Genomic DNA, 12,764 nt, shown 5'->3' with positions numbered 1-12,764 from the left:
TAGATATACCATTTTTGATGTCGTTAAGCGCCTGGATAACCTCATTTTCGGTATACTGTTTCATTGTATAATAAAAAAGGTATTCTGAAAGAATGATGGAAATTGATGAAGGATTGAAAATGTTGTGGTAGTTTGAAAATTGGGTGTAGTAGTTAATGGGGTGGCTGGGCGGCATTTTATGGGTGGTCGAAATGCAGGGGTGGTCGAAAAGTGGGTGCTTTGACTTATCATTTTCACTACACAACAATGACCATCGTGAGGAAAAGCCCACACGCCGGTAGGTTCCTTTGAAAGAGAAGTCCACGACGTTAGCTGACATTAGCGTAGCATGCTATACGTGCAAGACACGCAAGGTTCGCTGCACTAAGGCCGGTTGTTCAACATTATATACAGAAGCAGATAAGCCTTCGACATGCTCCAATTGCGAAAGGCTGGGATTCCAATGCCAGTGGCGGGCACCAGAGCCTGGCGAGGATTATGATCCGCCACCAAAACGAAGGCGGACGATTGGTCAAAGTCGGCAGAAATCGCGAACCGCAGAGAACGGGCCCCTGTCCTCAGTTGATCCCTCGCCAGGTGTGACGGAAGCGAACAACGAGAACAATACACCCGTGTTCAAACAACCGACATCGACGATGACGCGAGACCAACCTTCAGGAGATGTTGACCGTGTATCTCGTCAGTCTCCTAGCACTCCGAACAGTCACTCCACCACTCTTGGGTTGGACCTCAGCTTCGAGGCCGATTGTTTCGGTTTCGATCTTGCAGGCGAGAGCTTCGATGACTTCTTCCCTTTCCCAGCTTCTGCGGGTTTGGCAGATTTCACGGGTGTCGACTCCGCTGCTGTTTGGCAGTCTGCGGGGGACAAGCCCGGCGCTCTTCTTGCTGAGCCCTCTGTTCAGAGCCATGGCGAGGTGTCGGACGTCATCAACGACGACAACCGCCACTTAATCCAACATTACTTAGAGGTCATCAAGGGCTACTCCAAAGTAGACGACCGCGCGAAAGAGTCCAGCAATCTGTTCGTCTCGGCGTTCACGCAGTCGCTCACATTTCCACCTCTTCTCTATGCTATACTGGCTTTCTCGGCCTCCCACCTCTCAATCAATGACCCGACTTATTGCGATGGAGCCTCCAGATTCAACCAGCTGGCCGAGGAAACCTTTTGTCAATACAGAGAGACTCATGCAAAAGAGATTGCAAGTCTTCTCTCAGCCCTTTTCATCCGGATCAAACAGCTTCATGTCATGGGTGGCAGTATCGACGCTCTCTTCGATCACATGACGGAGGTTGTCGAAATTGTATCGACCAAAGAATGCGAAAGGGCGCCAGCTGACCCAAACAGTCTCGTCCGACGAATAGTCCTTCGTCTCGCTCTGCTAGACGCGCGCGGTACATGCTTTCGATTGGGACGTGGTAAGCTTGTAAGAGCTCTCGAAAGAATACCTGCTTTGTCGTTCCTTTTCGCTTTCAACACCTCCGTCGTCTCTACTCCGTCTTATAGCCTACTTCGAGCAGACATTCTCCGCCACAGAATTGGTGAGATTGATGCTAGACTTCACGATCAACTCGAGGCAGAGTTTGCCAGTAGCGCGCCTGTAAGAACTGCGGAGATCAAGTTACTCTACGAGAACATTCGGAGGGAGCTTGAGCGCTGCGACCGTGATAGCCCTCGGTCGACGGGAGCCCAGGCTTCTGATATCTCAACGAATGAGGTTCTTGGCACAGCCGAGTACAACTATCATATAATTTCATCGGCTCTGCACTCAGCCATTTTATACCTCTCACAAGTCTACGTAAGTCAACTCCTATGTTACTCTGGATGGGTCCGTTCTCACGTGGTGTAGCCGATGCCAATCTTTGACGTAAATCAATCAATATCCAACATCCTCCGGCATCAACTCAGGATCCAACACGACCCATCGCGAGCCAACTCGCCGCCGTCCATCCTGCCTTCCTCGATGTTCTTAGCCGGCTTGTCTACCACGGACCCCATATACCGTGACTGGGTCATCAAAACGTTGCGAGAGGCAGAACCTTGGGGTGTTTACATCAAGAAGATGAGATTGCTTCTGGAGGCAATTCACACCATGCAAGCTGGCGGAAAGAAGGTTCATATTTGTGACGCCATGGATCAGGTCACTGGTAGGTTCTTGATGTAGCTTATGTTAAGAAATCCTTCGGGCTCGCACCATCACCTCGATCACTTACGTATATTATCTCGGTCACCGAACGGTCTTCGAGAATATGTGGTTCTCATGTGACACATCGAATGCCAGAATGTGATGTCATCTCGACCTCAGATCTACGTGTCCCCGAGAAGACAGTTACTTAAGGCAGCACTTGTAAGATGGCTGAACAGGCAAAAACAGGAACCTTTATTCATAGCTAAAACACCATATCTTTGAATTTAAAAGCAAGCGGATTGAAATACCCCATAGCCCCAAACCTCAATCATGGCCTACGGCGTTGCATCCCGATTAGCCAGCCGAGCGGCTCTCCGACCGGCCGCATCCGCTCTTCGCACGGCATCAGCAGCCTCCGCCCCGCTTACCCGGTCTTTCACGGCATCGACCCCGGCGGCCTCCACAGCCACCCCGCGACCAAAGGTCATGCTTGAAGATGAGAACGGCTACGGTTTCATCAGGCACAACCCGCGGGACCCCAAGCCCCGCACAAAGTCGGTGACGGAGATCCGAGGTCCTTACTACTCGGTCATGGGCAAGCGATATCTTGAAGATGTTCTCGAGACGTGAGTGCACCCCCGACGTACCTCAAGAAGGTTCTGTATCTCACACTCACTCCCAGGATGGGTCATTATGTGGATGGCCTCAAATTCGCCGGCGGCTCCTTCTCCCTATTCCCAGAGGACAAACTCAAGGAACTCATCGACCTAGCCCACCAACATGACGTCTACGTCTCTACGGTGCGTACCCTCTCACTCCTCAAATACCCTAGCGAGACAAAACAAGAACACTTGACCTAACAAATCCCAGGGCGGTTGGATCGAGCACGTCCTAACCCAATTCGCCCCCCTAACCGCCGTCGAGCGCTACCTCGAAACCTGCAAACGCCTCGGCTTCGACGTCATCGAGCTCTCCACCGGCTTCCTCTCCCTCCCGCCGTCCGACTGGCTGCGCCTCGTCGAGCGCGTGCAGTCCTTCAACCTCACCCCCAAGCCCGAGATCGGGATCCAGTTCGGCGCCGGCGGCGACACTTCATCCGCCGGCCTCGAGAGCATGGGCAGCCAGTCCAACCCGTCCAAGGTCGTCGACCTCGGCAAGCGCTTCATCGACATGGGCGTCGGGCGCATCATGATCGAGAGCGAGGGCATCACCGAGAACGTCGCGTCCTGGCGGACGGACGTGATCCAGAAGATCCTGCGGGACCTGCCGATGGAGAAGGTCATGTTCGAGGCGGCGGACCCGGCGGTGTTTAACTGGTATGTGAGGGAGTTTGGGGTTGATGTGAATCTGTTTGTGGATCACTCGCAGATTGTGCAGTTGAGCGGGTTGAGGGCTGGGATTTGGGGGATGGCGGACACGTTTGGGAAGATTACTACTTTCCGATGAACGAAATCCAATCTTGAAGGGTTCTTCTCAAATACTCTCCCAGGTTAAGGAAGTTTCGTAGTGAGAGATTCCGCAGCAGTATTCTCCGATGATACTGCCGTAGAAGTTTAATCAAGCGTGTTTTTGAGCTACTAAGAGCTGCCTGAAAGCTTGCTGCCAGTCGAAGGTATTACCTCAGATTCGGCTCACCATAATCCGAATGATGCGGGCAGCTCGCGGCCGCACATGCGTTTGATTTTCGAAACCGAAGCTGAGGAAATAAAGCCGTTCACGATGTTGAAGTCGCAGACGGCAGAATCCAGCCGTCCCCCCATCGTGTGCGTATATCGAGACCAACGAGTCCACGCGGCCGCCGACTGGTGATAGTTTCAACCCCCAAAACGCCCCGCCTTGCACTCCTCCACCCTCATGAAATTCCTATCATGCAAAATTTGGCGCTCAAAAACAGTAGGAATGTGTGCAATAAGCATACGCGTTCACGCCCATCAAACCTCCCATCCGGCACTCCTCTCCCGAGCCCGGTGCGGTATCGCTAACCACACCAAAAGGCCTCGTCATCACGCCTCCCCTCCCGTTCCGTGTTATCCGGCGCCTCACCCGACCACACGGCCCCGACCGCCGCCTTCCGCCCATCCGTCGACCGGCCAGGCTCCCACAAAGTGAACCCCGGTCCCGACTCGGCCAACCCCAACCCCCCTTTTCCTCCCATTCTCCATTGTAGAGAAGTTCCAGACGCCCATCGCACAGGAATCTAGACCTGTTCCATGCTCCAACTTCCAGCGGAGCCGCCTCACTCACTCCAAACAACCCACACCTCGGCATATCACGATCTCATCTGCACACCCTTCGCTGCACTACAACAGAAACGTCCCCCTCAGGGTCTCACAGTCGTTCGAGACGGTGGATTTCCGTTACATACAAACCCTTTCCAGTGGCTCCCCCCGTAGGAAAAAATTCCAGAACGGAGCTAAAGGACCTTCGCTCAGGGGCTAAAATCAGGCCAAGCTTTCTCGGTCCGCCAATGTACTTGGCGCACTCACCCCAGGGGGGACAAGAAAGAAAAGTCGCGACATCAGGCTTAATGACGTAGCGACCAGATGAACATAAGAGGAAAATGTAGATAAAACGCGAAAAAAAAAAAAAGGCCCAAATAGGACCACAAACATGGCACGATGGGCCCCCAATCCAACCCAATATCCTGCGATCGAATCATGCCCGCCAATAGGAACCCGTCGGAGCATCTAACCGGAGTCGAGGAGCCTCCGTCTGTAACAACCGCGCAAATTGAAATCGAAATGAGCCGCCGTTTTACTACCACTACACCACTAAAAAAAATCTAATCAATCACATACACCCATCCAGATTGAAACAAACCACCCCAAGAGTTCATCGTCATCCATCCTTCAATTCCCCCAATCCACCATCGGTTCTCCCAATTCGCCCCCAAAGCCATCATCCGTCCCCTCATCCGTCCCCTTCGGATGAAGAAAAGAACGTTCTTCCAGGAATTCAATCCCCCAAAATCCCGCGTATTGCTCCTCCTCCCATCGCAGTGGAACCCCGGACCACCGTTGCGAAATTGCCACACCCGAGTTTATTCATAGAGTTGGGCAACGTCCCCACCCTCATCCAACTTCAGATAAATTACCACACCTTGGCGACCGCAACAGGGGACCGTCCGTTTGTCAAAAGCCCGCACAGTCTGCGACGGGGGCGTGACGCGCAATCACCCCGCGGCAGGCCTGAGTGGATTTGCTTAGGCTCGGCGAGAGAATTGCCGACAGGAGATCCTCGTCGAGCTGGTCATCGTTGGTTGCTAACTGAGCTTTCGGTGACGGATACGAAAAAACACATCTTACTTGTTTTGGTTGGTGATGGCTCCAAATTCGTTAGTGGTCACAATCATTCTACATCACCATTGAAAGTCCGTGGTCAAAGTATTTAGAACGTGTAAGTTGGGTATATTTATCCCAGTATCAGCGAAAGCTTTCCTGCTCTACCTCTCGGCAGCTTTTGTGTAAAGGCCAGAATTACAAAGGTGGCTAGACCCAAAATGTTTCTCCAGCGTGGGGAAGTGAAAGCGAATGGTCTAGGGAATCCAAAAGTCGGTTCCCTAGACATGAAGAAATAATAATGTACGCCGCCCATTGCCCTTTGCCCTTTCCTGAACGCCTTACTGTGCAGCATAGTACTCATTTAATGTACGTGCGGCCGTGAATGCTTGTAAACATGCAAAGCATCTCCCATGTCGCTCCCGACTCCGCTTCTCTTGATCCGTATGCAGTGACTCCACGCGAGCTAGAGCTCAGATGACGAGTCCCTTGCCGATGCCCTGTACTGTGAAGCCCAGCTTCTCAAGCTCGGGTCCGGAGACGACGTTACGTCCGTCAAGCACAAGGCGAGGGCGCTTCATGACAGAGGCGGTCCACTCCCAGTCGATCGGGTCGCCGAGGTCTTCGCTCGCGGCGTCAAAGTTGCAGCCCTTGCAGTTTTCAGGGCAGGCGTTCTCGGGCTTCATGCGCTTGAGGGGGTCGACCGGTGTGTGCGAGGCTCCGCGAGAGACGAACTTCTCAAGCTCGACGACGTCCATCTCAGACAAGGGCGCCTCCTTGATGAAGGTAGCAGCCTCCTCCTTGGAAGCCTCGTTGCTGCTCCACATGGAAGAGCGGCGAGCAGAAGCCTGGGCCTTCTTGGGGTAGCGGAAGTGGTACCAAGGGGTCAGAATGCACATGGCACTGGAGCCGTGGACAGTCTCGCGCCACGTGGAACGGACCTTGACGCGATCCAGAACGCGCTGGTCCTTGATAGAGTGGCGAACCTCATCCATGACCTCGACGGGGTCACAACCGGGGTCGAAGATGGCGATCTCGCTGGGCATCTCGTGGGCGAGCTCCGCAATAATGTGGACAGCAATGCTGTTGCGGGTGTCGTTGGTGTTCTCCTTGAAAGCGAAACCAAGAATGGCGACCTTCTTGCCGCGGAGGTTGCCGTTCAGAGCCCGGTGGACCTTCTGAGCGAAGCGCTCACGCTGGTACTTGTTGATATCAAGGACGCCCATCCAGTAGTCGGCAACGGTGTCCAAGTGAAGAGTGCGAGCCATGTAGGTCAAGTTGAGGATATCCTTCTCAAAGCAAGAGCCACCAAAACCGACACCAGCGTGGAGGAACTTCTTGCCCAGGCGAGAGTCAGCGCCAATACCCTGGCTGATCTCCGAGACATCGGCACCAAGCTCTTCGCAAAGGGCGCTGATGCTGTTGATGCTGCTGATACGCTGAGCCAGCATGGCGTTGGCAACCAGCTTCGTCAGCTCGCTGGACCAGGTGTTCACGGTCAGAATCTTGGACTCGGGGACCCAGGAAGCGTAGACGCCCTTCAGAGCGTTGGCAGCACGAATGCCAGCAGGAGTCGTAGAGCTGCCGATGAGCATGCGGTCGGGGTGCATGAGGTCGCGAACGGCCGTTCCCTCGGCAAGGAACTCGGGGTTGGAGACAATCTCGAATTCGGCATCGGGCTGGTATTGGGCCATCTGTTCCGGAATTAGTCACTGCCCCAAACTTTCCTGCATCGTGCTCCCTTGCGGCTCTGTCCCGAGAACCCGGCTTGTGGGGGGAAATCCGAGTGCTGTGCCGCAAGGGGCTGACTGGCGCCCATTACGGTCGCACGTGGGAAAAGCAACTTGCTCATGTCATCACCGGTGTACTTACAATCTCCTTGATCATGCGGGCAGTTCCCGTAGGAACGGTGCTCTTCTCGACAATAACAGCGCCGGGTCTAGCGTACTTGGCCACGGTCTCGCTGGCACCCTCGAGAGCGCTCAGATCGGCGGTGTAGCCAGCTCCGAGACCATAGGTCTTGGTAGGCGTGTTGACGCAAATGAGGACAATGTCGGCCTCACCAATGCAGCGCTGAACGTCGGTGGTGAAAACAAGATTGGGCTTGCGGGAGCCGAGCTTGAGGGACTTGCCAATGGCGGGGAGGAAGGCGGTCGTCTCGTTGGTGCCATCGCGGGCAATGCGAACAATTTTTGGGAGGCCGGCCTCGTGTATGGGAAGGTGAGGAGAGTTCCACGCAGCAATGCGGTCGGAGTTGAGGTCGACGACATTGACAGTCAGGTCGGGGTTGTGGAGAGCTACCAGAGCAGCAGTTGGGCCACCTGCGAATGTGGTTAGCTCGATCTTGACTCAGTCGAATACGAGTTGTCGATTTGACGACGTGGAAGCGGCTGCGGGTGTAAGTCGCTGGCGCGGCTGCTCGCGGCTCAGACTCGCAGAGCTCATGATGATGACTACGGCCACTGGAGATGCGCTGTAGATGCAGAGCAGTCCTTGTGTGCAAGGACATAGCGTAGCCAGGATGGAGGGTCGACGAGAGTCATGTTAGGGCAAAAGAAAGGAGAGTGAAGCTGACAGCTGCCACCCGTGCGTTACTTACCAACGAAACCAGCACCAACGAAGCAGATGTTCTTGACGTCCATGGGAGGAAGAGGCTCGAGGTCGGCAGAGCTCGTCGTCGCGTTCTTCAGCTCAGGGCTGCGAGGTCTGGAGGCGGGAGGAGAAGAGTTGGGAGTGCCGGTGCCCGAGCCGGCATCAGAGTGGCCCGGGGTGCCGTCGGCGGGTGATTGGGAAACCATGCTGCCGATGGTTGAAGACGAATCTGCGGTAACGAGGCCTGCGCGCGCGAAGCTGGCAGCCATCGATTAACTAGCTCTGCTGGACAGAGCCGTCGGTGAATGCAGTGGGCAAACGGGTTGTATTTCCCGAATGGCTGATGGTAACGACTGGCGTTGAGTTCGAGGCAAGGTGGCGGTGGTGTGTTGTTGATTTTGTGTTTCCGAAGAGGAAACCGGTGGATTAGAGAGGCTTTTGTGTAGACGTCGATGTTGTTTGGGACTGGAAAGCCAGGTGTGCGGGCGGATATTCCGGTCTAAGTGAAACGAGCGGAATGATGATTGACGTTGGGTGATTGTGCTGTCTATTTGAGGCGGCGAGAGTGGCCTTTTTGAGTGTGGAGAGCTGGTGCTGGGGATTGATGAAGTCCTGCGGACCAGGTGTGTTGCGGATAGGAGGAGAAACCGGTCTGGTCTGAATCCCTGGTCGACGCCTGAGAGGGGAGGGGGGGTTCAGGAAGAGAGAGAAAAAAGCGAGACGGGTTTCTGAAAAGTCGAGGAGCTGATTTCCCTTGCTTGGCTTGGCAATCGATCTTTGCTTCCTTTTTAAAGTGGCTTCTCAGACGGGGTCTCTCGCTCTGGTGAATTGAGGGACGTGAGTGACGGCCGGAGCAAATTCACTGGACTGGGCGGGAATCGGGAGAGTGGGTGCGGCGGGTATTGTGCGTATTGGCGTATGTAGACGTAAGACGCGGTACAGCCAATGTGGTAGACGTGGGAGCGAAAGTGGGATTGAACAGTGACACTAACGCTCAAACCGGGTTCACATGGAGGTGGCGCCCGTTGTAAGAGGTTGTAGATGCTGATCTGGATCTGGAGCTGGAGGGTAGCGAGCGATGCGGCCGGAGAGGTGAGATCAGTGTCTTGCGCGCCCGAGGTGAATTCCAAGGGAAGGGCGGGATGTCCGGGTTTAAAGTGTTGTTGATTGATGCGCCTGAAAGGTGGGCAAAAAAAGAAGAACAGTTCAGGAGGGAGGCGTGGAGCGAGCGGCAGGTTTATTGAACCCGGGGAATCATTCAATCTCCAACGAAGGTGACGGAATAGTAGCAAAAGCAGCAGGCAGGTGGACGTCTAGACGAGTACACGCGGGTAACAGCAAGCAACGAAGCGGGCTGGGAGTGGGAGAGGGCGGGCAAGGCCACAGGGGCTCTTTCTTGATATATCCTCAAGGTCTTGGCTCTTCTTATTTTTGCCTGCGTCCCTCCTTCTCGACGGTGCACTCGGCGCTTTGCAGAGTGTACCTACCGTATTGCTGTAGCACTACGAATAGTACGCAGTAAAGTACTCTGTAGGAGAGTAAGTACCTTATTCAGTGTACGGAGCAGATACTGTGGGTTGCGGGCCTGGGACCGCTGAATTGGACGGTGGGAAAGGAGACGAGGGGACGGGATGGGATGGTTTAGGATGGGATGGGCAGTGGACAGGATGGGACGGGGAACGCAAGTGGATTGGACGGGCGGGTGAGAATGAGGGCGGATGGCATGGAGAGAGAAGGAGATAGGCATAGCCATGGGCATCAGATCCTTGCTCGACGAAGCAGGAGGGGAGGAGCAATTCGCATCCCATCCCCAGTGATCCCAGAGACCAGACCAGTTGGCCACAGAGATTCGATCATTGGGAAAGAGGGAACCAGGACAGGGGAGAGGGAACGGCCGGGGGGTGGTGGCCAGGAACTGAGGACTGGGACTGGGACTGGGACTGGGTCCGGGTTGATGGGCTTTTCCACTCCCAGAAAGTGAAAGTCATATGGGCAGTCATTCAATGTGAGGTGAGGTACCTGACGGATACTCCATGCATCCATACAGCTTGCAACTGCTGCGTGGCAGTGACTGACTGACTGACGGTGACGGCGACTCCTGATGACTGAGGAAAGCCTGCCTTCAATGCCTTGCCTGCCTTGTGTTGATAACAGACTCAGGGAAACAGTACGGAGATACACGAAGGTGAGATGTTCTTACCCAGACATACTATGGAACAATCAGGCAGGCAGGTACTTGGCCATGTGGGAGGAAGCTGCAACAAGAGAGCAAAAGAAACAAAAGTGCAACTGCAATGTGTTCGGTACGTATCTCGGGAAGAAAAAGACGAAATGCAAGAGCAGCCGCCTCGGTGATTTGCGATGTGCGCACCTTTCGCCTTGGAGACTCTTGGCCTTATCGCACGGCAACGTTTCCACCGCCTGAAGCTTGGCACTCGGTACGGCAGCCGTGTCGAACCCAGCACACCTTCTTTTTCTTTGCCTTGCATCAGCAGCAGCACGGAAGGATGAATTGTCAAAAATAAAAAAGAATGAGCCCAGGGATGGCAGCCGATAGGCACGCATGCATGTACTGCAGCTGGATATCAAAGTACATACATACATTGCGGCTGTCATCTATCGTCAGGTACAGTCACAGACACCAGGCGACAGCATCGTACGCTGTGGCCACTGGGCATGGCAGCAAGGAAAAAAGAACACGCACGCGGGGGTCTCCGGATGGCTGCGGCTCCTGCGACGATGGCGGGATGCCCCGGACACTTGCAGCATCACGTACAATGAGGATGGCGTGGAAGGGAGGAGTTGCGTGTCCTCCGTTTTGAAGTCGAGGGGCTCAGGGCCTGAGTGTAGGACGAACGACGGGAAGGGCTTGGTCCGGTCCCTGAAGTCGAGCTTGGCTTTTGGGGGGTCTGGCGATGATCATTCTGTGCTGCTTGCAAAGGGGTGGAACGCCTCGTTGCATCTGCCGGTAATACCTGTTTGGCCCGACAGAGTACTGCCTTTTCATCATCATCATGAAGTTGCATGCTGCTGCAGATGGATGCAAAAGGCTGGCTCGATACCACCGACTATCAAAGGCGTCAAACCTGCGGTGTAAATCTGGCCCCAAACGTGCAGCTAATTGACTAATGACAAGACTTCCATTACGCGGTCCCATGTTTCCAAAATGAAAAAGAAAATGACGGCGAGGGGGAAAACGCAGCCAAAATTCAAAACGGACCGGCGGGACGGCAGCATAGCACCCCAACTGAGACTGCAACAAGTCTGCAAGTACCTCACACTGCACTCACATTGCACGACATGTTCCTCCCGCTGGGCTCCAGTTTCCCCAAATTCGCAGTGGCTCCAGCAGTCCCAAGCGTGATATTGCCCTCTCTCTTGGTGCCCCGTCCGTTGTTGGGGGGCCATGGCATGGTACATGGCTCCATCAGCCGTCACCGGTGCCGGAGCATGTACCACCGCACAACATTGGAGACTTGGAGATTGGAGATTGGGGCTTCTTTACAGGGACAGAGCACAGTGCCTGCCAAACTAAGCTCAAGCTCAGCAGGAAGCGTGGAATTTAGCGGCAGTTACGGATACACACTACTCCTGTAAGAAGACTGCTGCAACATGCTGCTGGGGACACACAACAACACGGCGTGTTCGATGTTGTACTTGTTTCTGTACGTGTACTTAGACTCTGCATGTACGTATCCTCGGTACCGTCGTCGGCCTCTCGTCGCTACCGCTGCCGCGTCCCAGCAAGCAATCACCAAATTGGCGCTAGCAAGGCAGCGTCAGCATGGCAGGCCTGGCAGCAAGGGGTCTCGTTCTGTCTTAGCCTGCCCGCCTGTGCTATCTGGCCTTCTGTGACATCATCCGAGAGGGTTCTCGACTTCCTCAGCGTAATGTCTCTGCATCAGAAGACCTTTGCGAGACAGCGCTTATTCTTAAAGCCGCCGCAGAGGCAAGGGCCTGTATGTTCCAGCGGTGCATTGGTGCCCGAGCTGCTGCTTCTGCTGCTGCTGCAGGAGAAGGAGCACATCAGAAGAAACTAAAGAGGCAAGGGGAAAGAAGGAACATGAGCAAGTGAAGGTGTGAGACACGCTGATCCGGAGCCAAGTCCACAAGCTTAAACCGCCTCCGACAAGCTCACCTGCCATGTCTTGTCAACGCCAATGTCAAGTCAGTGTCAGTTGAGGAAGGCAGATTGATACCAACATGAACTTGCCCAAACACAGGCTGGTCGGCTATCACGTCTATTGACTTTATCCGTCTCGCTCAGGAAGTGCCACTGCTCATCACTCCACCATCGCAACCTAACGACTCGTTCTCTGCGAGTCCGCATGGCTAATACCAATACCGACCCAACCAGACCCCACCGCCGCCGGAAGCTGTCCATTGTATGCGCTGGTCGGTAATCGTGTGGTCCCGGGTCCCCAACAAGGCCAAGGAAACTCACCTCGCGCACGTCGGTCGGCCTCATCTCTCACGAGGCCTTGGCTACATGCCCGTCGTTGGATCCTACTCGTGTTCTGTGCGTTGTTCTTCCGCTGGCCCCTCCCGCCGCCCGCTCATATCCACCCTCTTTCTTCGGCTTCATTATCGTCATCGACACCACGGACCACAACGTACCCGTAACGAATTCCCGCGTGGCCTGCTCGTCGTCAGATACGGCACCTGCAAAGAGGAAAAAGACAAGGGACACAAAAGACGGTGCCTGACACGGTGGCCCGCATACTGCCGTCGTGTACTCGTACCGCTCGCATACTGTGCCTACCTTGCC

General features: G+C 54.7%; 2 protein-coding genes across 2 annotated transcripts; one reads left to right on the top strand and one right to left on the bottom strand.

Moving 5' to 3' along the window:
* Positions 1-2,456: 2,456 nt before the first annotated feature.
* On the top strand, positions 2,457-3,572 carry COL26b_008745 (uncharacterized protein; the record flags this gene model as incomplete). Its single annotated transcript, XM_053181494.1, has 3 exons — positions 2,457-2,752; positions 2,809-2,926; positions 2,997-3,572. The coding sequence occupies 3 exons, from the start codon at positions 2,457-2,459 to the stop codon at positions 3,570-3,572; spliced, it is 990 nt and encodes a 329-aa protein (XP_053034634.1).
* A 2,305-nt stretch (positions 3,573-5,877) lies between these two features.
* COL26b_008744 (uncharacterized protein) lies at positions 5,878-8,265 on the bottom strand (the record flags this gene model as incomplete). Its single annotated transcript, XM_053181493.1, has 3 exons — positions 5,878-7,098; positions 7,277-7,725; positions 8,004-8,265. The coding sequence occupies 3 exons, from the start codon at positions 8,263-8,265 to the stop codon at positions 5,878-5,880; spliced, it is 1,932 nt and encodes a 643-aa protein (XP_053034633.1).
* Between the last annotated feature and the right edge of the window lie 4,499 nt (positions 8,266-12,764).

Source organism: Colletotrichum chrysophilum (assembly GCF_026319265.1).
Source record: "Colletotrichum chrysophilum strain AFK26 chromosome Unknown scaffold_78, whole genome shotgun sequence".
NCBI classification, from domain to species: Eukaryota; Fungi; Ascomycota; class Sordariomycetes; order Glomerellales; family Glomerellaceae; genus Colletotrichum; species Colletotrichum chrysophilum.
The sequence above is the reverse complement of the archived record's forward strand: the minus strand, read 5'-3'. Positions and strand labels throughout refer to the sequence as shown.